Consider the following 26367-nt stretch of genomic DNA (forward strand, 5'->3'; position numbering starts at 1 on the left):
CCTCACCGTTCTCATGATCCATACAACTCCACAAGGTGATATCTTGCGTGGAGCCCCAGACCGAGGGAGATTGACAGTTCTTTTGTGTTTCTTCCATTTGCAAATAATCGCACCACCTGTTGTCACCTTCTGACCAAGCTGTTTGTTGATGTTCTTGTAGCCCATTCCAGCTTTGTGTAGGTCTACAATCTTGTCCCTGACATCCTTGGACAGCTCTTTGGTTTTGGCCATGGTGGAGAGTTTGGAATCTGATTGATTGCTTCTGTGGACAGGTGTCTTATATATAGGTAACGAGCTGCGATTAGGAGCACTCCCTTAAAGAGTCTCCTCAGCTCGTTACCTGTATAAAAGAAACCTGGGAGCCAGAAATCTGTTTGAGAGGGGATCAAATACTTATTTCATTCATTAGAATGCATGTAAATGTATAAAAAAAAAAAGGAAAAGTGTTTTTCTGGATTTTGTTGTTGTTATTCTCTCACTGTTCAAATAAACTTACCCTTAAAATTAAAGACTGATCATTTCTTTGTCAGTGGGCAAACGTACAAAATCAGCAGGGGATCAAATATTTGTTCCCCTCACTGTACACAGTAATGAACAATTCTTAAACAATTACATTGTTTGACTTCAAAAATATATTTTATTTAACAGCCCCTGGGCCGAACCGGCACAAATTCATTGCAATTTCCTTGACTTTCTCAATTTCATGCCCTCAACATAGAACATTCAAATCAAACATTGTGCTTTTGTTTGCAATTACAGAGATCATACGTTTCCTGTAGTTCTTGACCAGGTTTGCACACACTGCAGCAGGGATTTTGGCCCACTCCTCCATACAGACCTTCTCCAGATGTCGCTGGGCAATATGGACTTTCAGCTCCCTCCAAAGATTTTCTATTGGGATCAGGTCTGGAGACTGGCTAGGCCACTCCAGGATCTTGAGATGCTTCTTACAGAGCAACTCCTTAGTTGCCCTGGCTGTGTGTTTGGGTCATTGTCATGCTGGAAGACCCAGCCACGACCCATCTTCAATGCTCTTACTGAGGGAAGGAGGTTGTTGGCCAAGATCTCGCGATACATGGCCCCATCCATCCTCCCCTCAATACGGTGCAGTCGTCCTGTCCCCTTTGCAGAATAGTATCCCCAAAGAAAGATGTTTCCACCTCTATGCTTCATGGTTGGGATGGTGTTCTTGGGGTTGTACACATCCTTCTTCTTCCTCCAAACACGGCGACTGGAGTTTAGACCAAAAAGCTCTATTTTTGTCTCATCAGACCACATGACCTTCTCCCATTCCTCCTCTGGATCATCCAAATGGTCATTGGCAAACTTCAGACGGCCTAGACATGCGCTGGCTTGAGCAGGGGGACATTGCGTGCGCTGAAGGATTTTAATCCATGACAGCGTAGTGTGTTACTAATGGTTTTCTTTGAGACTGTGGTCCCAGCTCTCTTCAGGTCGTTGACCAGGTCCTGCCGTGTAGTTCTGGGCTGATCCCTCACCATCCTCATGATCATTGATGCCCCACGAGGTGAGATCTTGCATGGAGCCCCAGACCGAGGGAGATTGACCATCATCTTGAACTTCTTCCATTTTCTAATAATTGCACCAACAGTTATTGCCTTCTCACCAAGCTGCTTGCCTATTGTCCTGTAGCCCATCCCAGCCTTGTGCAAGTCTACCATTTTATCCCTGATGTCCTTACACAGCTCTCTGGTCTTGGCCATTGTGGAAAGGTTGGAGTCTGTTTGACTGAGTGTGTGGACAGGTGTCTTTTATACAGGTAACGAGTTCAAACAGGTGCAGTTAATACAGGTAATGAGTGAAGAACAGGAGGGCTTCTTAAAGAAAAACTAACAGATCTGTGAGAGCTGGAATTCTTACTGGTTGGTCCATCCATCCATCATCTTCCGCTTATCCGGGGCCGGGTCGCGGGGGCAGCAGTCTAAGCAGAGATGACCAGACTTCCCTCTCCCCAGACACTTCCTCCAGCTCTTCCGGGGGGACACCGAGGCGTTCCCAGGCCAGCCGGGAGACATAGTCCCTCCAGCGTGTCCTAGGTCTTCCCCGGGGTCTCCTTCCCAGGAAGGCGTTCTGGAGGCATCAGAAACAGATGCCCAAGCCACCTCAGCTGACCTCTCTCGATGTGGAGGAGCAGCGGCTCTACTCTGAGCTCCTCCCGGGTGACCGAGCTTCAGGTGAAGGGTTAGAAATGTTCCACATCTGTTCTTTTCAGTTAGCGATCTGAATAACAGACAGCAGTCATTCTTATCGTTAAGAAATGAGAAGTCATCCTCTTCTGCCTTGATGTTCAGGTCTATTCTGATCAGAACAGCCAGTAGAAGGCTGAGCTTTATAAGGACAGCTTGCACCCCGGCCCAGCATCACCACTCAACACCAGTGGTGGTATTAGTAGACATGGGACCAAGTCATATTATTCAACATCCTAAGCATGTCTCAAGTGAATGGTAACGAAAAAATTTATTCGACGATGGAGATAATCGCATACCTCTTTTTCTTGTTGAATTGTTGAATGAGTTTAAAGGAACCAAATATTTTTAAGTAGGTTATCTTTGTGTATTTATATGTTGTCAATTGTCTGGAGGCATTTAGATGAAAAAATACTTTTTTTATCTTAACATGAAGCCTGTGTAAGGATGTGTCCTCAGGTCGTGTCCTCAGGGGGTGCCAACTAGCAGGGGGTGCGCTGACCAACCTCCATATACAACCTCTTCCTGTCTGTCTGTAATCCACTCCAGCTTCAAACAGACCACCATCGTCCCTGTACTGAAGAAACCTTCCATCACCTGCCTGAACAACTACCGCCCCATAGCACTGACCTCCACCATTATGAAGTGCTTAGAGCGGCTGGTCAGAACTCACATTCAACAGCTAATGTAGATAGGTGGATAATAAGCCTAGTTTGAGAGACACTGAGAAAAGTGTTGTTGTCCCACCCTGTAATGTACATTTTTAACTAAGGTACATTTGAGAAATGTCTTTCTTTGATTGTGACACACGTCTGTATAATATCAGAGGATTACTATGTACTCTGCCCATGTTCCTCTGCCTAGACCAAGAAGGGTATCAGCCCTTTGTTCATTAGGTATGTAGTAGAGGGGGATCTGGCATTTGCCTAGGGGGCATCATTGACTGGTATCGGCAGATTATAAGGTCACTCATTAATCTGCGCATCTGTATAACTCATCAGGGCATCTATTGTCTGTCCGGATTCTGTTAGACCTCTTAGAGTTGAATAGGTTACCCATGTGGGGGAGGACAGCTTGCCCCTTGTGTGAAGCCTAGGTATTGACAGAACAAAAGGAATGTGTTTTATTGACAAGAAAGATGGGCAGCATCTTACCACTCCCCTTTTAACTGTAATAAATATGAATTGTTCATGTATCTACTTCAGACACTCCTTGGATGATTATTTTGTAAGCGTTTGACGCATCTCTCTATTTGCCAATAAATTGTTGATTATGCCAAGAGATTTTGTCTCTGAACTTCCTCCTTTATGAGTTCTGATCGATGGAATTACCATCACACAAGTCAGATTTACATTAATGGTGCTGAACACAAGAGGGCCCCATACTCTATTCACTGGTATGACATTTAACTGAGTCTCCCAACTCCAGTATTAATGTTCCAGTTAAGATGAAGGACTACAAGAAACAGGTTGAATGATGGGTAGTTAATATTTTAACTCCATGTTAATGTAGTATTAGTAGTGAAAAAGAGGAAGGGCTAAGGTGAAACAGGTTGAATGATGGGTAGTTATTATTTTAACTCCATGTTAATGCGGTATTATTACTGTTGAACAGGAAGGACTAAGGTGGACTTTAGTTTAGGGTCAGGACTGTTTCTGTCACCGTGGGGAAGAATCTGGGTTTGAACACAGGAACAATCTAAAGCACATTGGAGGATACATTTAGATAAAGTTTAGTAGGGCCATTATAACAGTTAATAATGGAGAGACAACAAAAACCTTGTGATTTAGGATGTAGTGGTGTAGAATGGAGACGTCAGGGAAACAGAAGAAAATGGATGTGATTTAGGATGTAGTGGTGTAGAATGGAGACGTCAGGGAAACACAGAACATAAAGAATGTGATTTAGTATATAGAACGGAAAGAACAGGGAAACACAACATAAAGGATGTGATACAGGATGTAGTGGTGTAGAATGGAGACATGAGAGAAACATAACAAAGTATGCAATTTAGGGTGCAATGGTATAGAATGGAGACAACAGGGAAACACAACGTAAAGGATGCTATATAAGATGTAGTGGTGTACAATGTAGACAACAGGGAAACACAACATACTGCATAGGATGTGATTTAGGATGTAGAATGAAGAAAACAGGCAAACATAAAGAATGGGATTTAGGATGTAGTAGTGCAGAATGGAGACAACATGGAAACAACATGAAGGATGTGATTTAGGATGCAGTGGTGTATTATGGAGACAACGGGGAAACAGAATATAATGGATGTGATTTAGGATGTAGTGGTGTAGATTGGAGACAACAAAGAAACATTTAAGTGGAGGCAAAATAGTGTCAGGTAGCTATGGAGAGAATGGGCTTAACATCTAACTATAAACTGTCATCACATTAACAAAAGGAAGCAGTTAGCATCAGTGAGGACACTGATATGAAGAGGATAACTTAGACAAAGTTAAGGCAGAATATGAACATTTGTCCAGCATTAGATTATTAGAATAAAATTATAAAGAATCTTTAGACAACAAAGAAAATATAAAACACACTTCCACCGTCATCATTGATGTCATATTCTGACGTTGTATTTGACCACGTCTTCCAACTTTGACGTCAGTCAACCATCTAATCAGATAAATAGATATGCTCAACTACATCATCAACATTAAAATTCCTGAGGAAAGCACAGAACATCATCAAAGATCACAGCCACCCAGGCTATGGTCTGTTCACATTGCTACCGTCTGGTAGACACTACCGGAGCATCAGGGTCCGCACTGCCAGACTCACAAACAGTTTTTTCCCTCAGGCCATAAGGCTCCTCAACCAACAACACAGATCTATAATCATACTGATCACACATGAACATCCCAGATGCTCTGATGTCCTTTCAGGTACATTTAATAGGGTCATTAGAATATTCCTTTGCATGTATAAGCATATAACACTCATATGTATCTATAATACTCAATGCTTCTATCATACTGTTCATATTGGCCATCCTACTCTTTCTAAAATTGATGCTGGAATTTTATTGCTTTATTTCTTTGCTATATTTTGCAGTATATATATTTTTCTTATTTTCTTAATTCTCACTACATAGTTGTTGTGTGCTATGCCACCAGTCGTATGCTTATTACAGTCATATGTATCTACGGTATAATATTCTATAATACTCAACACTTCTACCAAATTACATTGTTATGTATGCTAGTGCCATACTTGTCATATCTATAATGTTCAATACTACTACCCAGATTACTGATAGTTAGCAGTACACTTTTTAAACTGCTGCTAGTGTACAGTGTTTTGTATTATATAGCTTTATTCTTTGTTTGGCTATATTTTTGCTTATATATTTTTCTTCATAATTCACACTACGTTGTTGTCGGGCGCCATGTCACAAGAACATAATTGTGCAAGATGATGCTTTTGCTGTTTGGTGCATTTGACTAAAAACTGAAACTTGAGACTGAAAAGATAGGAGTCATATAAGATCCCCTGGGTTGGATGTGGAGTGTGGTTGGAGTGTTACCAGACAGACATCTGGGAGTAGAATGACTTGGGTCATAAAGTTCAGCCTTCCACAGGTTGTTCTGATCAGAAACATCCTTACAAACTCCTTCATTCGTTCAGAAGGGCAATACTATGACTTACTCCTGATAATAATGATGATTACTGTTTGCTATACAGATCGTCAGCTGAAGAGAGCCTGCTATTGTGGAACACTTCTAACCCTTCACCTGAGGATTCCACCCTGGCCGCAGAGAGAGGTCACCTGGAAATGAAGCAGAATGGAAGGGGTAAATTATCTATCTATCGCAACAGTCTGATTCAGTCTGATTCTGGACAGTACAGGTGGGACTGTTGGAGAGGTGGCAGGATGTCAAGCCAGGAGACCATTGACCTGTTAGTCTGCAGGAACTGTATGTTAATCCAGGAGAGAGTGGAGTAGCAGTGTGAGGATGCCAGCGACGGTGACCACATGACAGGACAATGGTACCGGGTGAGCGAGAAGTTGGCTGAGAAAAGCTCCTCTCTCTATCAGTGCCACTCCTTTCTGGTCCTCTCAAATCTTTCCATGGTGGACACTGGGGAGTACTGGTGTGTTGTCTTCGATAAAGAGGTGCAGGTCTCAGTAACTAAGACCCTCTTACTGGAGTGGGACCCTGTTGGCATCAACTCCAAATTCTACAGTGTACTCTTCAATGATGCCCTGTGCTCTGCTGGGGATGGTCTGTGTTCTGATCACTGTGAACCTGAAGACCAGGAGAAGGGAATGATGCTTTAGCAGTAGATTATAGTCATTTCTGATCTATGTACCTATGGCTGATACTCCCTACATAATACCCATCTCCTTTTTCCGCTCTACTGATATACAACATGAAAACGAATGGAACAAATGACCAGGTTGAATGTGTAGCAAGCAAAACATGAAAAAACAAAACACTTATTAGTGAACATGTAAATATAAACAAAAACACAATTTCAAGAATATGAAAGAATATGTCTGAATATATATGCAAGAATATGTTTGCTTAAGTTGTTTTTCCAATCGAGCTGCATGGTGCTGGGTTGTGAGCACAGGTCCCACTAGAGGTATCGGGCCCTCATGCCACCCTCATGGAGCTGTTTCTGACTGTTTGGCCAGAAATATGCACAACAGTAGCCCACTGTAGGTCATTTTGTAGGGTCCTGGCAGTGCTCCTGTTCCTCCTCGCACAAAGGAGCAGATACTGGTCCTGCTGGGTTGATGCCCTTCTTTGGCCTTGTCCAGCTTTCCTCATGTAACAGCCCATCTCATGGTATCTCCTCCATGCTCTTGAGACTGTACTGGGAGACACAGAAAACCTTGTGACGGCACGTATGGATGTGCCATCCTAGAGGAGCTGGACAACGTGTGCAACATGAATGGGCTGCAAGAACCGCCTCATGGTACCAGTAGTGACAAGGACACTAGCAAAATGCTAAACTAGAGAAGAATCAGTCATGAAGGATAAGGAGAGAGCAATTGTATGTGACCACCACCTGCAAAACCATTCCCTTTTTGGGGGTTGTCTTCCTGTTGCCTCTCCAGTGCACCTGTTGTCACATTCATTTCCTCCAAAACAGGTGATACTGATTCACAGTCACTTATGCTTCCTAACTGGACAGATAGATATCCTTGAAGTTTACTTGACTTGGTGTTATACTGTGATGATTACATGTTCCCTTAATTATTTTGAGCAGTGTATTATCAGAAAGACTGTCGACAAATCTTACTCAAGTAATAATTTTACTTCAATACAAAATGATTCATGTAGAATTAAAACTACTTGTGTAAAAAAGTATTTATACTTTTTCCATCTCCTGAGTCTCAGCTTTTGTGAATGCTTCGCGCACTTTCAAGTGCTATTGTTCATGTTTATTTTACTGTTTGCTGAATTTTCCTCAGCCCCAATTTATCACAAAAAAAGTTTCATGTTTTGTCAACATCCTGTCTCGCCTACTACTTGTTACAGTAGATCATGTCCTGGAAATTGTAATGAGAAATAATTTTTGTGGAAATTGTAATGAGAAATAATGGTCGTGGAAATTATAATGAGAAATAGTTATAATGAGAAATAATTAACTTAGGAAGAGTCCAGAAATCAATATTTGGTGGAATAACCCAGATTGTTAATCATCAAATTGTAAAACCACTCCTGGCACAAAAATGTAAGTAGCAAATGACTTGTGACCATCCATCTTCCTCTTGATCACATTTTTCAATGGGGTTCAAGTCTGGAGATAGGGCTGGCCATGACAGGGTCTTGATCTGGTGGTCTTCCATCCACACCTTGATTGACCTGACTGTTCCTGCTGGAAAAAACTATTCTGAGTTTGGGAACATTGTCAGAGCAGAAGGAAGCAGGTATTCTTCCAGGATATTCCCCGATCACAGTGGGTGCAAGACACTGTGGCTTGTAGGCCTCTCGAGGTCCCCGTCTAACCATTAGATGACCAGATGTTGGGCAAAGCTGAAAATTTTACTCGTCAGAGAAGATGACCTTACTCCATTCCTCTACGGTCCAATCCTTATGGTCTTTTGCAAACTTCAGCATGGTTCTTCTTTGCTTCTCATTGATGAAGGGCTTTTTTCGAGCTTTGCTCGATTTCAGCCCTGCCCCTAGAAGCCTGTTTTGAATCGTCCTCGCCGTGCACTTCACCCCAGCTGCTGTTTGCCATTCTTTTTGTAGGTCACTTGATGTCATCCTACGGTTGTTGAGTGACATTCAAGTTGACGGTCATCTTGGTCAGTGGACAGTCGTTTTCCCCCTCAGCCAGTCTGGAGCTTAGTTGTCCCCAATGTCTGTTGCTTGACGTTGTTCTTATGAACTGTCGTCTTTGAAATTTTCAGGATGGAAGCAAGCTGACGCTCACTGTATCCCTCTGCCAGTAAAACCAGAATTGAAACTTTCTTGTCCTCACTCAAAACTCATTTGTCATGCTGAATAGATCTTTTTTATTAAAATTACCTTTGAGGTACTACTTGCACTGTTTTAGCCATCCAGCTGGTACTATTGCAAGAAGATAGTGATGACCACAGCAGTAGTTTTTATATTTTTCCTTGTTAAATTAGATCTGGTTTTTGGTAATCACCTAATCAGTATCTCATTAAGTAAAATGAGGTGTTCCTGTGTTGGAATTTAACAGACATGGCTGCCATATATGTAGAGATGCTGATTTAAGAAAATTAGCAGTGGTCTCTTAATTTTTCTAGAGCTGTACACTGAACCTATACACTAGTGTTTGAATTAACAACTTTTCGTATTTTTCCCAAAACTCCTCTCGATGTTGGTCCTTGTGAATCTTTTGTTTATCACTTCATCTGGTTGCCTTTTCACTATCCATTAAGTGTAATTGTTCTTTTTGTAAACTTGTATTTCTTTATTTGTACAGTTATGGTTACAGACTCTCTCCACCTCCAAACACTTGTATATTGAGGGTAATTAATTTGCCAAAAACATTAAACAAAGTTGAAGATTAATTTGACTGCTAGAATGTTTAAAAAAAAAATAATATATATATATATATACATACTGCGATAATATCATTATTGTGAAATCTTTTGGCCACGATAATCGGGTAGTGAAAGCCTGATATCGTGACAGCCCTAATGTACCTACAGATGGCATGCAATATTATAACAAGGAAGTTGTCTTATAGACAACATACAATATTTTCTATGATTTACTTACACATACTTGACGTGATTTTAACTTAATTGGAACGAAGAAAAATGATACAATGTGCATACATACACCTTTGACCACATAGGCTACTTTTATTCTGAAGACCATGCATGTGACCCAACATTTCTGTGATTGGTTACTTAATACAATGCCCTGCCCATAGCTAAAAACGGATTTGTATCTGCAGAACTGGAGTTGTATCTGTAGAACTGGAGTTCAACCTGCAATAATTTAGTTGTATCTGCAAAGCAGGATTTGTAAGTTGCAAACTCATGATGTTTACTAGTACAGATCCTGATATACACTGAACAAAAATATAAACGCAACACTTTTGTTTTTGCCCCCATTTATCATGAGATGAACTCAAAGATCTAAGATTTTATGTACATAAAATGCCCATTTCTCTCAAATATTGTTCACAAATCTGTCTAAATCTGTATTAGTGACCACTTCTCCTTTGCCAAGATTATCCATCCACCTCACAGGTGTGGCATATCAAGATGCTGATTAGACAGCAAGATTATTGCACAGGTGTGCCTTAGGCTGGCTACAATAAAAGGGCACTCTAAAATGTGCAGTTCCATCACACAGCACAATGCCACAGATGTCGCAAGTTTTGAGGAAGCGTGCAATTGGCATGCTGAATGCAGGAATGTCCACCAGAGCTGTTGCACGTTTAATGTTCATTTCTCTACCTTAAGTAGTCTCCAAAAACGTTTCAGAGAATTTGGCAGTACATCCAACCGGCCTCACAACTGCAGACCATGTGTAACCACACCAGCCCAGGACCTCCACATCCAGCATTTTCACCTCCAAGATCGTCTGAGACCAGCCACCCGGACAGCTGCTGCAACAATCGGTTTGCATAACCAAATAATTTCTGCACAAACTGTCAGAAACCGTCTCAGGGAAGTCCATCTGCATGCTCGTCGTCCTCATCGGGGTCTCGACATGACTGCAGTTTGTCATCGTAACCGACTTGAGTGGGAAAATGCTCACATTCAATGGCGTCTGACACTTTGGAGAGCTGTTCTCTTCACGGATGAATCCCGGTTTTCACTGTACAGGGCAGATGGCCGACAGCATGTATGGCATTGTGTGGGTGAGCGGTTTGCTGATGTCAACGTTGTGGATCAAGTGCCCCATGGTGGCAGTGGGGTTATGGTATGTTATGGACAACGAACACAGGTGCATTTTATTGGTGGCATTTTTAATGCACAGAGATACCGTGACGAGATCCTGAGGCTCATTGTTGTACCATTCATCCACAACCATAACATCATGTTGCAGCATGATAATGCACGGCTCCATGTTGCAAGGATCTGTACACAATTCCTGGAAGCTGAAAACATCCCAGTTCTTGCATGGCCAGCATACTCACCGGACATGTCACCCATTGAGCATGTTTGGGATGTTCTGGATCAGTGTAAACGACAGCGTGTTCCAGGTCCTGCCAATTGAAGAGGAGTGGACCAACATTCGACAGGCTACAATCAACAACCTGATCAACTCTGTGCAAAGGAGATGTGTTGCATTGCATGAGGCAAATGGTGGTCACACCAGCTACTGACCCCCCAATACAGTGAAGCTGTACATTTTAGAGTGCCCTTTTATTGTGGCCAGCCTAAGGCACACCTGTGCAATAATCATGCTGTCTAATCAGCATTTTGACCTGCCACACCTGTGAGGTGGAATGATTATCTCGGACAAAGGAGATGTGCTCACTAACACAGATTTAGACAAATTTGTGAACAATATTTGAGAGAAATAGGCCTTTTGTGTACATAGAGAAAGTCTTAGATCTTTGAGTTCAGCTCATGATAAATGGAGGCAAAAACAAGAGTGTTGCATTTATAATTTTGTTCAGTGTACAAGCTGCTTTTTGCATTGATATTAGCTCTATACAAGGAATCCTACTTCCTAGAGAGATATGTCATTCTCCATTAAGCAAATAGATTACTAAATAAAATACACTATGCTATTGTTGTTGTATGTACATATTGAAAGAACTCCCTTGACTTAGAGACAGGGGCAGGGACACCGACAGGAATCCAAGGGCCAGTTACAGAATTGAACATTGTAGGACCCAAACCACAGGCCAAAAAATAAATAAATAGTTAAGATATTACTGTCCAATTTTTTTTATATTGTTTGATGTTTTAATTCATAACTAGGCCACATTCAAAGCACTTTGTTTTCAATACAGGTAATTTATTAGGCTGTGTCACATCTTTTCAAGTCATAACCTACTTAGTCACAATCAGCCATTACAGAACTGCTACACATTTTCACGTTCTCTTTTAGATTTGTCCTTCCATTTCCATGCTCCTTGTTTTGGTTTCATGGTGGCAATGTTCTAGCCAGACAGCTGCAGCAATGGTGGCAGTGTTTTAGCCAAAGCTACTGTAGTTAGACAAAGTTAATTTGGTTAAATTAGATTTTCCCCCCTTAGATCTGCACTATGCAGGATTTTTTCGGTCAGAAAACAATTACAGAATTTTGCAATTACTCACCCGGTCAGAAAACGGTTCTGCACCATTGCCCAATAGAGAATTTTTGAATAATAATATGAAAAATAGAATTACCTTCTTAGCTTTGCTAATGTTAGCTTAGGGTTCCTGGTAGCTAGATGTAGAGAGTTGGTCAAAGTCTTCTTTCGCTTTTTGCCGTTTTCATAGTGTATGCTGTAGCAGACAATGGAGGAACTGACAGTTTGTAGTCCTGGCCTCAAGCTGCCATCATAGGCTCTTACAGTAAGCGAACTTCACTCCATATGGACAACATAGTCGCGTTGACGCCATAGACTGTAAAAAAAAAAAATAAGTATGATATGGACGTAGTAACCGTGACGTCACCCATAGGTGTCTGATGACGCGTTTTGAAGCTCATTTTTGGTGGATATGGCCTCGGCCTCACTCCGAGATATCCAAAAATGGGCAAAGAGGTGGGGTGTGGGTGCAGTTGAGGTGCCTGGTTGCTGAAACAATGCCCACCTATCGCGATATTACCAAGTTAGTATAGGCTCAGTAAAGGCTAGTAAAGAAGCTAGGCTTAATGCAACCAGTATGCTACTCTGTGTTGCTAGCGGTTGCTAGCCGGAAGTTTGTAGCCAGTCACCATAACGTTACCAGCTTTCACTTGAGGCAAGTTAACCTGAAACTATACAACAAACCTAAATGCTTAAAATGCTTCAGCGTTTTTTTATATACATAAATGTGGTACTTTTGCAACTCTAGATTTTGTCGAGACCATAATTTTTTTTTCCCAATACGTGCAGATTATATATTAGATTTTCAAATAACTTTTGTTATGAGCACAGACTGTAACGTTATGGGTTGTTTATTTGGATGTCACTTGATTATAACGTACTTGTCAGTGACTGGAGTTAGCTGAGGCGATACCAGAAAGGACAAACCACTAGGAGTAACACGAGCGCCAGCACCACACCTGTTACTCAATAGCCCAAGCCCCCTAATTATAAGACTTCACTTAATTTTAACGGATGAGTTATAACAACATTTGCTCCCTTGTGCAGCCAACGTCAAGTGGCCATTTGATGAATTGCAGTTTCTGGACAGGTTCGGAGTTTGCCCCTTGGTGGACGCTGGTGTTAGGGTATCACCCTGATTGGGTGTAGGTGTTAGGATATCACTGATTGGCTGTCGGTAGAACAAACCATTTTTACAAAGAAAGATTGAATCATAAAGCTGTATAAAAAAACAGCATAGTTAAAAAACATGAATCCCTTCATCAATGCAATTCTTCTGTTTAATAACTATAACTTTCTTGATTGCACTGAATACTAACACTGACAGAAAAATGAATAATTATATTTAAGCCGACCAAATGGGCCCCCCAAGGCCTGGGCCCTGGACAACACTTACAGTCGTCGTCGTCCCCTGTCAGCATCACTGGGTAAGGGTAGAAGATGTATCCAAGCACTGTCAGCTTATGACACTATTATAATACTAGTAATTTCTTTAAAAATAATATTACACAGAATTTGCTGAATCAGATAACACTCTGTTAGAACATCACTAGGAACACCTGTTCAATTTCTCATTAATGCAATTATCTAATCAACCAATCACATGGCAGTTGCTTCAATGCATTTAGGGGTGTGGTCCTGGTCAAGACAATCTCCTGAACTCCAAACTGAATGTCAGAATGGGAAAGAAAGGTGATTTAAGCAATTTTGAGCGTGGCATGGTTGTTGGTGCCAGACAGGCCGGTCTGAGTATTTCACAATCTGCACAGTTACTGGGATTTTCACGCACAACCATTTCTAGGGTTTACAAAGAATGGTGTGAAAAGGGAAAAACATCCAGTATGCGGCAATCCTGTGGGCGAAAATGCCTTGTTGATGCTAGAGGTCAGAGGAGAATTGGCCGACTGATTCAAGCTGATAGAAGAGCAACTTTGACTGAAATAACCACTCATTACAACCGAGATATGCAGCAAAGCATTTGTGAAGCCACAACACGCACAACCTTGAGGCGGATGGGCTACAACAGCAGAAGACCCCACCGGGTACCACTCATCTCCACTACAAATAGGAAAAAGAGGCTACAATTTGCACAAGCTCACCAGAATTGGACAGTTGAAGACTGGAAGAATGTTGCCTGGTCTGATGAGTCTCAATTTCTGTTGAGACATTCAGATGGTAGAGTCAGAATTTGGCGTAAACAGAATGAGAACATGGATCCATCATGCCTTGTTACCACTGTGCAGGCTAGTGGTGGTGGTGTAATGGTGTGGGGGATTAGTGCCTTAGTGCCAATTGGGCATTGTTTAAATGCCACGGCCTACCTGAGCATTGTTTCTGACCATGTCCATCCCTTTATGACCACCATGTACCCATCCTCTGATGGCTACTTCCAGCAGGATAATGCACCATGTCACAAAGGTTGAATCATTTCAAATTGGTTTCTTGAACATGACAATGAGTTCACTGTACTGAAATGTCCCCCACAATCACCAGATCTCAACCCAATAGAGCATCTTTGGGATGTGGTGGAACGGGAGCTTGGTGCCCTGGATGTGCATCCCACAAATCTCCATCAACTGCAAGATGCTATCCTATCAATATGGGCCAACATTTCTAAAGAATGCTTTCATCACCTTGTTGAATCAATGCCACGTAGAATTAAGGCAGTTCTGAAGGCGAAAGGGGGTAAAACACAATATTAGTATGGTGTTCCTAATAATCCTTTAGGTGAGTGTATACCTTCATAATAACCTATGAGCAACAGTATTTTGTAATGCAGTCTGTGATTTGGCAGTGGATAATAGTTGACAGGATGAATAGTCAACCATATCACCCATTACAAATAGCTTTATAACATCATATAAAAGCACTGACAGATTATGACACATTTTATTGTCTTATTTAGCTGTTATGAAGCTGTTCTTAATACAGACACAAAGACAAATTCAGTATGTGAAAGTGTTACCACATTCTATGTATTTAGCAATGTCATTTGAATGCATTCCTCTTAGTTGCTGACTAAACAAGCATGTCTTGTCTGTCTCAGTCTGTATGGATGACTTTATCACCTAATGATCCAGGTGTGATATACCACAACAAACATTAGGGCACGCTGTCTTTGTAACTCAGTAAAACTGCACCCCACCCCTCCCTGTCTTTCTGAACCTCTGCGCTTGTGCGAGTCCATTCTAGAAGACGCAGTTTTACGCAAACAAAGGTATAGTCGAGGTCAGTGGCCCCGCTGGGGGAAAGTGCTGGCGGAGGGCATTGTGTTGAAAAGGGCTATGTTGGCGGAGGGCCTTGGTGTTGAAAGGGCCAGAGAGCCCCGTGGCTTCATGCATCAGCAGGATGCGAGACTGGCATGCGCCAGGCTTTCATTGTCAACTGTATGGTGGTTCGACCTCTTTGTTAATAGGTTTAACTGCTTGCTGCCTATTGACCACCTTCCACGGTAATTATGTCGTGGGCGCATTAGGCACTCGTCGGACCACCTATCGTTTCACCATACTACAGCATGCACACGTCTCTGTCATAGTGATAGTTTCTCTTTGATATCCAGCCTGGTACACGATAGATGGTGACTCAATTTAAGAATGGACAGTAAAAAAAAGAAAATGTATGTGTCCGGGTCTACAATGAACAACATTGCACCAGCTTAAGCTATAAAGCAAATTTTCTATTTTTAGGTCTGATATATATTAAATGCTCCTTCCCTACATGGTTGGGAGCCAATAAACGCTGACAAAACAAGAGAGTGATTTTCTTCTTTAAATGTATGTCATGGTGCACATTATACAATATGGCACCCTCTTATTAAGCAATGTAGCACATTTATTTATTTTCAGATCAGATATAATTTAAAAGTCAGCAATAAGTCCTGATTGTTGGCAATGATTCTTTTTACTCTATGATATAGCCCCTAGTTAACGTCTACACACCCATCTATCTATATTTTGTGAATATGAATATATTGTGTTGTTAATTGCAATTTATACCCCAGCGTTAAAATTTGTCAGAGGCATTTTGTCTGTGCTTTGTCAGCCTTTGCTTTTCTTATAAGATCCAGACAAATCCCCAGTCCCTGTTTCATTAGAACCTACAGAATATTATACTTTTATATAACATATTTAAAACCAAAAATTATGACAGAAATAATATAGATACAAAAACTAACAACCCTACCCCACCAAAGAGACTAAACCACTACATATACATATCTAATATAAAACCATTATAAAATATATATTGCTAATCTGAAATAAGCCTTGATAGTTTCAGCATCCAATATTTGAATGACCAATGTTATTCATTTTTTTAATTAATTATTCTATTAATTTATTAAAACAATTTGTATTTCAAATCACTTTTTTATTGAGAAATCTCAATTTACAGCACAATATAACCCCAGAACGAAATGACAGTTTGTGATGTCATATTTTTAAAGTTGTACATATTATTGTCCAGACTAAAACATTTATTTTCTAAATGGTCCTTGGTGTAGCAGTAATACACCATGACAGGATACATGCAGATGTAAGGTGAAAGAAATGAGGGTCATCTATCATTTGAGCACAATCTTTTTAATTTTATTAATAAATGTGCAAATAACAGTTATGATTATAAACAGGCATGTAGTGAGGCATCTCTAAAAGTCCTGAACCCGGCGGATGGACCCCACGTTGGGGTGCATGGCGTTCCACTCTGTATAGCGGCGGTACTCGCCCCTCTCCAGCAGGTACTGGTGGCCGCGGAAGTTGGGGTGCTCGTAAAACACCCAGGCTCCGTCCATCACATTGCAGGAGTGCACCTCGTGGTGACGCCAGCGCTCCGGTAGGTTAGGGTGGTCCTCATTGAACTCCATCATCTGACCACCAAAGTCTGGACGCTCGTAGAGGCGGATCCTGAACAATGCAGAGGTCTACAGTGGGGGGGGGGGGGAGCATATACACAGTTAAATGTCCATTATCATAATCATACTCAACACCATTTCATTATTTTAAGTTGGTCAGGCTTTTGCTGTGAGATAGCAAATTTGCATTCATGTCAATGGTCAATGGTTTTCATTAAATGCGCTGCGTGTGATACGGCGGTGCAGTTGAATTGACACGATAGTGGGAAAAGCTATTGGGAATGCTGTCAATGAAAGAGTTGCTGTGGCAACACTGAAACAACAGAATCCCTTTAAATCCAACATTTTCCATCTTTCTGAGCTCTAACCGTGTTTTTTTAGCTTTCGTTTTGTTTGATCGCTGATCTTGGCTTGCCCGCAAGAGATTTCTTATCTAATAATTCGGGGGATATTCGTTTCTCTTTATAAGCCCATAGAGGATGTGTATGCATCCCTGTCTAAGTTGTGGTGTGTTGTTTAAAGGGGCAAAGAGAGAGTGAGAGATAGATATGGGCAGATATAAAAAGAATAGGACCGCATTCTCAATCTGCATTAAGCCAGACCCGAACGGCTCAGCACACCCTTCAATCTGGCCCCCAGTCTTAGAGTGGAGCCCCTGGCCTCCTGGATAGGACTCACATTGCGGATCATGCGGCAGGACCTGATGCTGTCATTGTAGCCCATCCAGCGCTGGTAGTCAGGGTACTCTCCCCTGGTCAGGACGTACTGGGAGCCCAGGTAGTTGGGCCTCTCGTACAGCACCCAGTTTCCACTCTCCACGCGGATGGAGTTGCAGCGGCTGAAATGGGAGCTCAGCTCAGGGCAGTCGCTACTGCATTCAAAGAAGCGACCCTGGAAGTTTTTGTCTTCGTAAAAGACAATCTGTGGATTAAGAGGATGTGGGTGAGTAGCCTAGTGAAGCCAGGCAAATTTTGTAGTAGCTCAGATTTTCCCGGGAACCAAAACCTGAGCACGGTGGTTAGTCTGCTTGACCAGGCGTTTGAATGAGAGTTTATGGTGAATTAGATGGTTGGGCATTTCCTGATTAGCCTCCAGGAAATGGAAAAATCCTGGTTTGAGGATTCTGAGTTGGGGGACTACCTCCCTTCAACTTCATTCTTGATTCTGGAAATCCTCCAACCAGGATAAAACAATAAGTAACTTCAAGAATATGCAATGACTTTTGAAAAATATTAGGTAAAAAAATAGATTGCCAAACAGGAAAATGACTTTTAAAATACTTACCTTTCCAATGCGGTCCATGATTGGGGCTTATCTCTTACTTTTTTGATAACGGAATGTTTATTCCCCCCTTTCACAGCGGTATCGCAACTGGCATTGGCCAGATTTATATATGTGGGACATTGAATTGCACTGCCAGGGAAATCATTGTCATTTGAATAGCCTCAGCATTTATATCAGCACAATAGCTGATGGGGCAATTCTTTAAAAAGTGTGCCCACTTCATACACTGTTTACCTGGTAGTTGTATACAGGCTGACCTTTTGACCTTACAGTGCCTGATTCCAGAAAATGATTTATTGATGTAATTAAATTGTTCTCAGGGCAGCTGGTAGTACCATGGTCTCCATGGAGTGGAGTTGGCTTCTGGCCACACGGGTCTGTCCTGTAAGCTTTAACATTTGCAATGGCACTGACAGGTGCATTCCAACATCCATCACGCCCCTCCCTCCAACTGGGCTTTTGTTAAGGTACAACATATTTACTGCAATAAGTGTAGACTAAAAATTATTAACTGCGAGCGGGCCAATTCGAATTTCTTAGTTCTGTAGAAGTTGTGAATTATATTGTAAATCAACTATACACAGCAAATTGAGCAGCAATGTGAATTAAATGCTGAATAAAAAATTATTAATGTTACCCAAAATGTATTTTAATTGCCATTCCAAGCTTTGCTTAGTTTCACATTTTGGCTCATCTTTCTTTTTGCTAATAGGTTATATAAGGTAGTGTAGTAAACAACAAAAGGTTTGAAAACCAAAATAACTAAAATTAGTTGCCTGCAATAAAAAAGAACTTTGGGTACAAATACAACCAAATCCTTGACTTCAATCCTACTTTAACTCTGGTAAAAATCAGGTTATACTTCATTATTTGTTCACTCAGTAAACCCCTATTAGGTAGTGACAATTTCTTTTCCCTATTTAATAACTTTGGATTTGAAATGATACAATGATCATATTGTATAAGGGTGGACTGACAATTTTTTTTAATGTAAGGGTATTTTCATCTATGTTATAACTATTTTTAGTATGCTTTGTACAGTTCCCCATTATAAGTTGTCAGAACTATTTGGCTAAACAGTTATGTCATTGTAGGTTTTTATTCTGATTATTTTACTGGTTCCTGGCAACATGAGGACCAAAGAAGTTTCGATACAAGTCATGTTGGCCATCATGATCCAGATAAATCATAATAAACCGTTAGCCAAAACATTACTTGGGCCAAAAGACTGTCAACTAGGCCAAGGCCAAATTAATGATATTAGATAATATAAAATAATGTTGATCAATCAAGCAGAACAATTAGTTACAAAATAAATGAAGTTTAACGTGACTCATAGTGAGGATTGCAGTTCAGGGATTTCCCTAATCCACTACATCCACTAATCCAAGTTTTAGTCCCAGAGCCATGGAGCCATCATTCTTCATAATGTGCTTGGATTAAATCATGATTATGGACATTAAAACAAACTTACCTCATGAAATCAATGTATTATAATACATTTATTTACATTACCCACCATTGCTTCATACATGTGTGAACTTCTTTCTACTGTAGTAAGTAGATATTGTGCCCTAACATTTAAAAACTTGATAAATTGCCTTAAATTGAGTCTCAAGTGCATGTTAGCTGTGTATTTGCTACAGACTAGGTTGTACAATTAGATATGTGTATTTTTACTGTGTCTGTGGATACCAACCAAATACTCTGTGATTAACAGGGGCTCACCTACAGTGATTGTTAAAAGACAACAGTATATCCAGAGGGTGATAAAACATCATAGGAAATCCCAGGGTAATGTGGCATTACAGAGCTACCAGAAGATTCTGTATCAAACTACAAGAACATAGTGTCTATAAAACTGAAAGAATTTACAGAGACAGGATTAAATCAATGTTCATTTGAATATAGAAAAAAAGTGAAGAACAGAAAAATGATAATTGATTGATTATTATTATTGGTTTATTTTTCATTGATAAAATAACAGGAATTTCTTCAATCTAGCTGCACAATATACATTGTCCCCACCCCACTCGCCTTTTAGTTTTTTAAGACCTTTGGTCATGTAGCCTACTGCTGTTATCTCCAGCACCTTGCGTGCCTTACACCCAGATATACATTTCCTTATGATAATAAAAAATACATTGTGGCAGAACTTTTTCAATGTCCTAATAGGTTATTCGCAATGAACGTTTACGTTTTAACCACAACAATTATATGTCTATTTCAACCCTTGCCATGCTTCCTGAGGACCACTGCAACAATATCGAAGTAGGATGCTCTTTGTATTTCATACTGTTTATGCAATCACAGTCATTTAAATGTTGGATACCACATTTCATGACAACTGTCAGAATCCATGCTGAAATCATACATTACATTGAGCGGAGGTAAAAGAGGGGGATTCATATTTTCTTTCTGTGTTTTTATGCCTATATAGTTTAGCCTCAAACCAAAGCACTTTGCTTGGAGTTATGAATTTACTGCCTTGCCCACTAAAAAGACAACTACCTAAGAGCTTGTCTAGGGCAATATAGTCATGAGTCTTGTCATATCTAAAAATAATATTTATAGGTGAGGTTATTCATTTCATTTTGATTGTTAGGATTCCTGTGTTAAATATCTCATCATTATATTATTCCTTCAGACTTTTCTTACACTCAATTGCTTCTTGTGCCTGTCCCTGAAAGTGACCTGTATAGGTTTTGGTACATTTTCCTTCTATTTATATTCTGTAATATTTTGAAGGTGACCTGCTGGCAAATATAATTCAAGAAATCTCAGTAAGAAGATGGAGCAGATGGTGTTGAGACATTTGCCTGATGATCCCTTATAGAAGTAATGAAGACAACAGCGTGTGTGCGGCTCAGACACGGTTTTATTTGTTGGATTGCGAAATTTTTACACAGGGGCGGGAGTCATACAGCACAGCAGAGAGGTCTGTGGGAAAGCGGGTTGTCGTAGGGCTCTAGAATTAATACTCATGGGGCAGGGGGCGGGGCTCTAAAACTCTGTGATCCTGCGGAAGGAGCCTACAACAGGGGAGGTGGCCCCCCAGTCCGTGAAGTTACGGTATTCTCCGCCTTCTAGGAAATACTGGCGCCCCCTGAAGTTGGGCAGCTCGTAGATGGCCCAGGCACCATCCACCACCACGGCTGAATGGAACTCACAGAACTTGAAGGCTTTTTGTACCGAAGGGCAGTCCTCTGTCCACTCTGCCATCTGGCCAGCAAAGTCTGGTCTGTCATAGAATCTGATCTTATAGGAGTTCCCGTACACCTGCAAAATAACAACAACCATATAACAAATTCATCGATAATAATCAAAGTAATAGTAACAATAGAAATAATTTGATTTGCCAATCATCTGCATGCCTATAACAAGCATGTTACGCATTTAAGATTCCTCTTTAAATTGGTTTCTTGGCCGTTGTCCTGGTTTCCGTCAACAATTGATGTGCATGGATCTGGACGTGAGGCAAACTGCTGCCAAAACGTGAGCCTTTTATCTCTCCTTATTGTCTGTTGGCTTTTGACTAATCATCGCCTGGTTGGTGCACCCTATTGCATTCCTGGGCACTGCCATGCATCCAAATGTGGTTAGACACTTTTTAACATCCTAATTGCCAAAACCCAAATACACAAGAAAAAAATATGAATATCATTTGAAGTTAGTTATACAGGAGGTAAAACGTATGTATTTCATATCGGACACACATGTCAAGAAACACTGTCAAATCCAAGAAAAGCTAAAAAACTACTGCTAGTCAGGAAACAATTTCCTAGCTATTAAAAGAACCAACTACTTACCTTTAGTCAGCAGAATATCTTTAGTCAGCTTACATTAGTAAGTTTGTACTATTAATAGTATATATAGGCTTACGTTTTTGACAGAGCGACAGGATCTGATGCTGTCGTTGAAGCCCATCCACTGATGATGATCGGGGTACTCCCCAGGGGTCAGGATGTACTGGTAGCCGGCATAGTTGGGGTGCTCATACAGCACCCAGCAGCCGCTCTCCACCCTGATGGAGTTACAGCGACTGAAGTAGGAGTGCAGGTCTGGGCAGTCGTTGCTGCACTCATAACTACGACCTTGGAAGTTCTTATCCTCAAAGAACACAATCTGGAAAAGAGAGCCTGGTAAGATACTAGCCATGCTTTTGTTTTATACTGGGCTTCTTCCTATGTGTGGCTGACATGATTGCTCCCAGCGAAGCTGCAATACACACAATGCAGCCTACATACGTTTATACCAACTTCTTATCAAGGTTAGTGTTCTTTCAGAGGGAAAATCAAGGCAATGGCAAGCTGTGTATAAGCATGTTTAGCTGCTCATACGTGTTTGAAATGCATTCTTTGGTATTATGTAGAGACTCCGTCTTACCTTTCCCATTTTTTTATTGTTATCGCACACCTCCCACTCACCAGCAGCATTCCCGAGGTTTATATCGAAATGCAGAATGTGCAGACTAGGGAAAGCTTTTGTTAACTAAATTAGCCTGATTTGCATATCAGCAAAATGGTTTGTTCAACTTTGATTTCCCTTTGTCCCAGTGTGATGGCTCCATATCAAAGAATTGCCAGAACAGTGGTGTGAAAGTCGTCAAGGCCAAATTTTCCAGCCTGTCCTTAGAATGCATCATATGGACTGATTCCAAGCAGTCTGCCATCATAGAAATGTGTCTTGAGCGTAATGAAGAGTCACAAGCTGCAGTTGTTTCCTCTCATCATTCAAGTATGAAGTTGTAGAAGCTATGACGACTTAATCTCATTCCCAAACACTTCTGCCCAAAGGCATGGAATGTCAACTTGGAACAATCAGTCAGATGTTGCATTAGCCAAAAATAAAGTCCACTTGTGCAACCAAACACCAATTGCTACATTGTAACATTGTTGTGGGACAGGTGAGGGTGCAGCACAACTGTCTCAATATTACAACAACGTTGTTGTGTTTGGATTTAATACTGTTTCAGAAGTGAAGACGTCGGGGCCTGGAGAACTGTTCAATAAATCAGCAGGGGAGGGGCTCTAGCACAAGCAAATGCAACGAGGCTGTTGTTACTACAGTAGCTACAGCAGGTACCTAAATGAAGGAATATTTGCATTTAGTTCTGAAAGCTACAAGCGTTTTAACTTCTCTTTTGTTACATGGCCAATGATGGCCAAGGATATTTTTTCTTGTTGCAAGTGTGGAATTTCCCTTTAGTATTGCATTTAATAAAATAGGAATATGCTGGTCTTGGAGGAGTCTGTTGCATATGTCTGCTATTTCAGACAAGTAGCAAATAGTAGATAGAAATGATGCTATATACTCATGCCAGGTCTGACCAAGATCTTAATGAACCTGTGAGAGTCTCTGCACAGATGGGAGAACCTGCCAGATAGACAGCCTTCTCTTGAGCACTCCTTAACTTATCTTAAATTGACGGAACACCTGAGGCTAAAAGGCATATAACATGTCACCTGAAGTGGGAAAGGTGATCTGGTTTGATTGGACCCAAAAAATGATTAGGCCCGAAATTCAAGTGCTACAAAGGCACCACTTATCACCTAGCTAATACCGTCCCTTCGGTGAAGCATGGTGGTGGAAGCATCATGCTATGGGGTTACTTCTCAGCACTAGGGACTGGGACACTAGTCAGGATTAAGGCAAGTATGAATAGAGTATATACCTTATGGAACCTGATCCAGAGCACACATGAGTTCAGACTGGGGATAACATTTTTCTTTCAACGACCCAAAGCACACAGCAAGGGACAACGTTGCATTGGCTTTGAGACAAGTCAGTTAATGTCCTTACATATTGGCTGTATATGTACAGTGCCTTGTAAAGGTGTTCAGAACCCTGACCAATTTTCTCATAGTATTGAATTAAAGGTTTTATGTTGGAAATTAAACCCCACACCTTAATAGTTGGCAGAGCCATCTTTCACTGAAATAACAACTTAATAACAACTTGAAATAATACATTTGCATAGCCAGTTCAGCCAGGACACCTGAGTGGTAAATGATCGGTGACATCAGCTGATGCAGATTGCTCCTATCACAATGTCATATTTTATACCTGTATACTTAATCATCAGGTTACTCACTCTGACATGCTCATGGTTGGCCTAGCATGCGGGTTCAAATCGCCTCACCACATCTGCCTCTGTGTTTCGTTCTGTGTTTCTTTTGTTGGGGGATTGGCACTGCGTGCCTTGCTCATTGCCATGGGAATTGCTATAAATTATATTATGGTGATTATGGTCGCTGTATGGTGATGTAATATCACCTACACGATTATGTGATGGCAATGAGTTATTTCAGAGAAATAGAACCTAATGCCAAGACGTTATAGGTAGATTGCTGCGCATAAGTTCTCTAATAAATGGTTCAACTGATATGTGGCTGTCTGAGGTTTGTTTGGTGGCCTAAGTAGGTACCTCCTTTGTACACAGTGTCTGAGAGATTTTGGTACAATCTTGTTTGCAGATTTGCTTCAGGTTGTTTAGGTCGGTTTGCAAACTGCTTTGGACCGCAATGTTAAGCCAATGGGATTGTGATTAGGATTTAAAAGGGCTACTGCATTCAGCTTTTTGTTCTAGAGCTACTCCAATACATATCAGCATATTATATTATATACAGTTAGGTCCAGAAATATTTGGACACTGACACAAATTTCAACATTTTGTTTCTGAAGGCCACCACAATGCGTTTGAAATTAAACAACAGAGATGCAATTGTGCATACTTCCATCTTTAATTCATGGGGTTAAACAAAAATATTGTATGAAACATTTAGGAATTGCAACAATTTTCATACACAGTCCTCTTATTTCAGGGGCTCAAATGTAATTGGACAAATTAACACAATAATAAATAAAATGTAAATTTTTAATACTTTGTCAAGAATCCTTTGCAGGCAATGACTGCTTGAAGTCTGGAACGCATGGACATCACCAAACGTTGGGTTTCCTCCTTTTTGATGCTTTGGCCAAGCCTTTACTGCAGCTGTCTTCAGTTGTTCTTTGTTCGTGGGTCTTTCTGCCTTAAGTTTTGTCTTCAGCAAGTGAAATGCATGCTCGAATTGGTTGAGATCAGGTGACTGACAAGGCCATTGCAGAATATTCCACTTGTATGTTTTAGGTTATTGTCCATCTGTAAAGTGAAGCTCCGTCGGGTCAATTTTGTTGAATTTGGCTGAATCTGAACCGACCATATACAGGTGCTGGTCATGAAATTAGAATGTCATCAGAAAGTTGATTTATTTCAGTAATTCCATCCAAAAAGTGAAACGTGTATAATGTATACATTCATTACACACAGTCTGATATATTTCAAGTGTTTATTTCTTTTAATTGTGATGATTATAACTGACAACTAATGAAAATCACAAATTCAGTATCTCAGAAAATTTGAATATTAAAGGATTTTTAGAAATGTTGGCCAACTGAAAAAGTATGAACATGAAAAGTATGAGCATGTACAGCACTCAATACATAGTTGGGGCTCCTTTTGCCTGAATTACTGCAGCAGTGCGGTGTGGCACGGAGTCGATCAGTCTGTGGCGCTGCTCAGGTGTTATGAGAGCCCAGGTTGCTCTGATAGTGGCCTTCAGCTCTTCTGCATTGTTGGGTCTGGTGTATCGCATCTTCCTCTTCACAATACCCCATAGATTTTCTATAGGGTTAATGTCAGGCGAGTTTGCTGGCCAATTAAGAACAGGGATACCATGGTCCTTAAACCAGGTACTGGTAGCTTTGGCACTGTGTGCAGGTGCCAAGTCCTGTTGGAAAATGAAATCTGCATCTCCATAAAGTTGGTCAGCAGCAGGAAGCATGAAGTGTTCTAAAACTTCCTGGTAGACGGCTGCGTTGACCTTGGACCTCACACCAGTAGATGACATGGCACCCCAAACCATCACTGACTGTGGAAACATTACACTGGACTCAGTTGATTCCATCTATCAGTCTATTTGATCTATCCCTTCACTCGTACACTGACTCAGTTGATTCCATCTATCAGTCTATTTGATCTATCCCTTCACCAGTACACCGAGTTGATTAAGTAGCTGTTCTCTGCCTAACGAGTCATGCGATAACAGATCAAATATTCACATATCCCTGTGATCACCCTGATGAAGGTTAGTTTTAAAGTAATTTACAGTTCAATGTTTAACTAACAGTTTGCCAAGGACTTGTTTCTTGGTGTTTGGTAATGAAGGGCCCACTTTGCATCAGCAACACTGACTCAATGATAAACAAGTCATTCATAAGAAGACAACTGATGGCAATTTTATTCATAGCAACAATTTTCTAAGTAATTAATCC

General features: G+C 40.9%; 2 protein-coding genes across 2 annotated transcripts; both read right to left on the reverse strand.

The window, feature by feature from the left end:
• Positions 1-16482: 16482 nt before the first annotated feature.
• On the reverse strand, positions 16483-18166 carry LOC105016300 (gamma-crystallin S-1). The gene is made up of 3 exons (XM_010880023.3): positions 18055-18166; positions 17449-17691; positions 16483-16839 (listed from the first exon to the last, which is right to left on the reverse strand). Exons 1-3 carry the CDS (start codon positions 18070-18072, stop codon positions 16567-16569), a joined length of 534 nt encoding a protein of 177 aa, XP_010878325.1. The 5' UTR covers positions 18073-18166; the 3' UTR covers positions 16483-16566.
• Positions 18167-20914: 2748 nt separating this feature from the next.
• Positions 20915-22498, reverse strand: LOC105016299 (gamma-crystallin M2). The gene is made up of 3 exons (XM_010880022.2): positions 22441-22498; positions 21937-22179; positions 20915-21333 (listed from the first exon to the last, which is right to left on the reverse strand). The coding sequence occupies exons 1-3, from the start codon at positions 22447-22449 to the stop codon at positions 21058-21060; spliced, it is 528 nt and encodes a 175-aa protein (XP_010878324.1). The 5' UTR covers positions 22450-22498; the 3' UTR covers positions 20915-21057.
• Positions 22499-26367: the final 3869 nt, after the last annotated feature.

This window comes from Esox lucius, chromosome 16, assembly GCF_011004845.1.
Source record: "Esox lucius isolate fEsoLuc1 chromosome 16, fEsoLuc1.pri, whole genome shotgun sequence".
Taxonomy (NCBI): Eukaryota; Metazoa; Chordata; class Actinopteri; order Esociformes; family Esocidae; genus Esox; species Esox lucius.

Bases quoted from the DNA above. Each gene is read 5' to 3' on its own strand.
- LOC105016300 (XM_010880023.3), bottom strand. The intron at 16,840-17,448 runs GTGAGTCCTATC...CCCCCACTGTAG, and splicing joins CCTGCCGCATGATCCGCAAT to ACCTCTGCATTGTTCAGGAT.
- LOC105016299 (XM_010880022.2), bottom strand. The intron at 21,334-21,936 runs GTAAGCCTATAT...GTTATTTTGCAG, and splicing joins CCTGTCGCTCTGTCAAAAAC to GTGTACGGGAACTCCTATAA.